Genomic DNA, 2117 nt, shown 5'->3' with positions numbered 1-2117 from the left:
GGAGGGAGAGAGAGGGAGGGAGAGAGAGGGAGGGAGAGAGAGAGAGATATGCAAATAAACAGACATAGCATTATATATCTGACAGACACCTATGCACACATACACACGTATATGTGTGCCTATATGTTATGCTTCGTCTATGTTTTATATTCATAAACTGATACTACGTAATATATTATACAACAAAGTATTTGGTTAACAGTATGCTTAGAAATGACAATTTTTCTGTTGGTTAGTTACGAACATCTGTATTCAAATCTTGCCTACTAAGATGTTGTATTTTATCTTCCTACATATATTCATGTACAAATCACGTTACTAGACTCTTTATAAGCGAACATACCATTCCCCACCACATGTATTGAATTATGCTTAAATTATAAACAAATATATTAGACCAAAGTGTTGTGGTGACTGACTAAGGTGATTTATTTAAATACAATATACAACCGATGTTTTATTGAATCAGCCCCAGCATAATGTGTAACGAAAATGAAACGAGACGCCGAAGACGACAAATAACATAGAATTCTTGTTATTTTCAAAATAATTATTGAGATGTAAGTTTTGCTTGGATCTAATGCTAAATACGTTTTGTTTGATTTACAAAGAAAAGATGAACTTATATTGGTGTTCATCTATAAAAAAGAAAGCCGCCTCCGTTTGGTTGCTTGATTTAATCTGCAGGAAATAGTAAATCTAGGTCTCACTACTCAAATTCCATCTCAGTATCTTAAAAGAAGGTATTTTTGATGATGGTTTTGAGATCGTATCGATATCGTTATGATTTTTTGTTGATAAATGATGAGGAGTGAGCATCTCTACGTGCTTTCTGTGTTTTCCCTATTTCCCCATGTTTCTTCGTCGTCGTCCTATATTTTCTATTATTAATCTTTTCTACTATAGGTACAAGGCCAGAAATTTGAGAGGCGGGGACAAACGATTTTATTGAGTCCAATACTCAGCTGGTATTTATGTTATCGATCCGAAAATGATGAAAGGCAAAGTCTATTTTGGTGGCTTTACAAATAATAGATGAAATTATACTGGCGTTATTCTATAATCACGAAAACCGCTTCCACTCGTTTGCTTGATGTAGTTTACTGGAAATTGCAATACTGGATCTCACTCAAATTCCATCTTAGAACGTAAAGACGGACGAAATGCTGCTAAGCATTTTTTCCGGTGAGCTAACGGTTCTGCCAGATCGTTACCTTTTTTTTGTACAACTACTAATAAATAATAGGCTTATTAGAGCTAAACCTCGATTGGCAAAACCATAACACTTTTAGATTAAGGGTTTATTGAAGTTAGCCTAAAGACAAAAATTACATCGACTTCATGGACAGTAACGATAATATCATCAAAACAATCACAATGAATATCATGTGTTATTTACCTTGAAAGCGTATCCAAAGGCCATTGCAGCGTCGCTGACAAATTGTAGCTGGGCTTCAAGATGGAAGTCATCAGGATCAATCACTTCGTTTCCAGTACATGTTTCGTTATACATTTCATTAAATGGTGTCCAACTGCTGTTAGGATATTTACACTGGAAATGTTGTTCCCAATATTCAATAAACCAAGGATTCCGTGTATTTGTCTTCGGTGAAAGAGACAGGAAATATTTTTTAAAACCTTTCACATCATATGCCAGCGGCTGAACAGTGATGGCTCCCTCCACCTAATCAGTGAAATAGAAAATAAATATAGAAATACACGTATGTCGGAAATTTCGCGTTAATTCAACAAACACATTATTAGAGACCACGCACCCGTGTGTGTGTGTGAGAGAGAGAGAGAGAGAGAGAGTGTGCGTGTGTGTGTAACAGTGCGTGAGCGTGTGTATGTGTACGTGAGTATGTGGGTTCATGAGTGTGTGCGTAACTTACTTAGGCAGTGTAATTGTTTTTACTCGAGTTTCATGTGACACTGATCGTTAGGAAACCTCAGAATATGGAAACCGAGTCATAATGGAAATATACAGCTTCAACAATAAATATTGCAGCATAGTATATATTGATTGACTCCTTCCGCCTTCATTAGACAAATATCATGTCTGTCGATCTCTTCCTCTCTGTATAGAAATATATGTGTGTGTATGAATATGTATATAT

General features: G+C 35.8%; 1 protein-coding gene across 1 annotated transcript in view; it reads right to left on the bottom strand.

Moving 5' to 3' along the window:
* LOC106884394 (metabotropic glutamate receptor 3) overlaps positions 1-2117 on the bottom strand; it is a 498339-nt gene that overhangs the window by 56129 nt on the left and 440093 nt on the right. The window contains exon 6 of the mRNA XM_014935749.2: positions 1400-1684. Within this exon, the coding sequence (XP_014791235.1) occupies positions 1400-1684 (285 nt within the window). The remainder of the gene's footprint in view (positions 1-1399; positions 1685-2117) is intronic.

This window comes from Octopus bimaculoides, chromosome 12, assembly GCF_001194135.2.
Source record: "Octopus bimaculoides isolate UCB-OBI-ISO-001 chromosome 12, ASM119413v2, whole genome shotgun sequence".
Taxonomy (NCBI): Eukaryota; Metazoa; Mollusca; class Cephalopoda; order Octopoda; family Octopodidae; genus Octopus; species Octopus bimaculoides.
This window is presented reverse-complemented; position numbering and strand designations above follow the sequence as displayed.